Genomic DNA, 237 nt, shown 5'->3' on the forward strand with positions numbered 1-237 from the left:
TCTCCGACCTCAGCCTGGAGAGCAGGAGAGCCGCCGTCGCCAACATCACGACGAACCAGGCAGGTAGGAGGAGCAGGGACCCCCCGCGCCAGGCTGGGCCTTGGGGGGGAGGCTGGTGCTGCTCCAGCCGGTGTCTGAGGGAGGCAGAACCTGCCCCTGCAGCTGGGGGTGGTTTGGGGATGGGCATAAATGGGGCGAAGGTGGCAGTGGGCAGATTCAGGATGGACATGAGGAAGG

The 237-nt window shown here is 66.2% G+C and overlaps 1 protein-coding gene across 1 annotated transcript in view; it reads left to right on the top strand.

The window, feature by feature from the left end:
- Positions 1–5: 5 nt before the first annotated feature.
- LOC103776514 (ephrin type-A receptor 8-like) overlaps positions 6–237 on the top strand; it is a gene marked incomplete at its 5' end in the record, with an annotated part of 13,684 nt that continues 13,452 nt past the window's right edge. Inside the window, one exon of the mRNA XM_008944026.1 lies at positions 6–63. Within this exon, the coding sequence (XP_008942274.1) occupies positions 6–63 (58 nt within the window). The remainder of the gene's footprint in view (positions 64–237) is intronic.

This window comes from Merops nubicus, unplaced genomic scaffold, assembly GCF_000691845.1.
Source record: "Merops nubicus isolate BGI_N331 unplaced genomic scaffold, ASM69184v1 scaffold31417, whole genome shotgun sequence".
In the NCBI taxonomy this organism is placed as follows: Eukaryota; Metazoa; Chordata; class Aves; order Coraciiformes; family Meropidae; genus Merops; species Merops nubicus.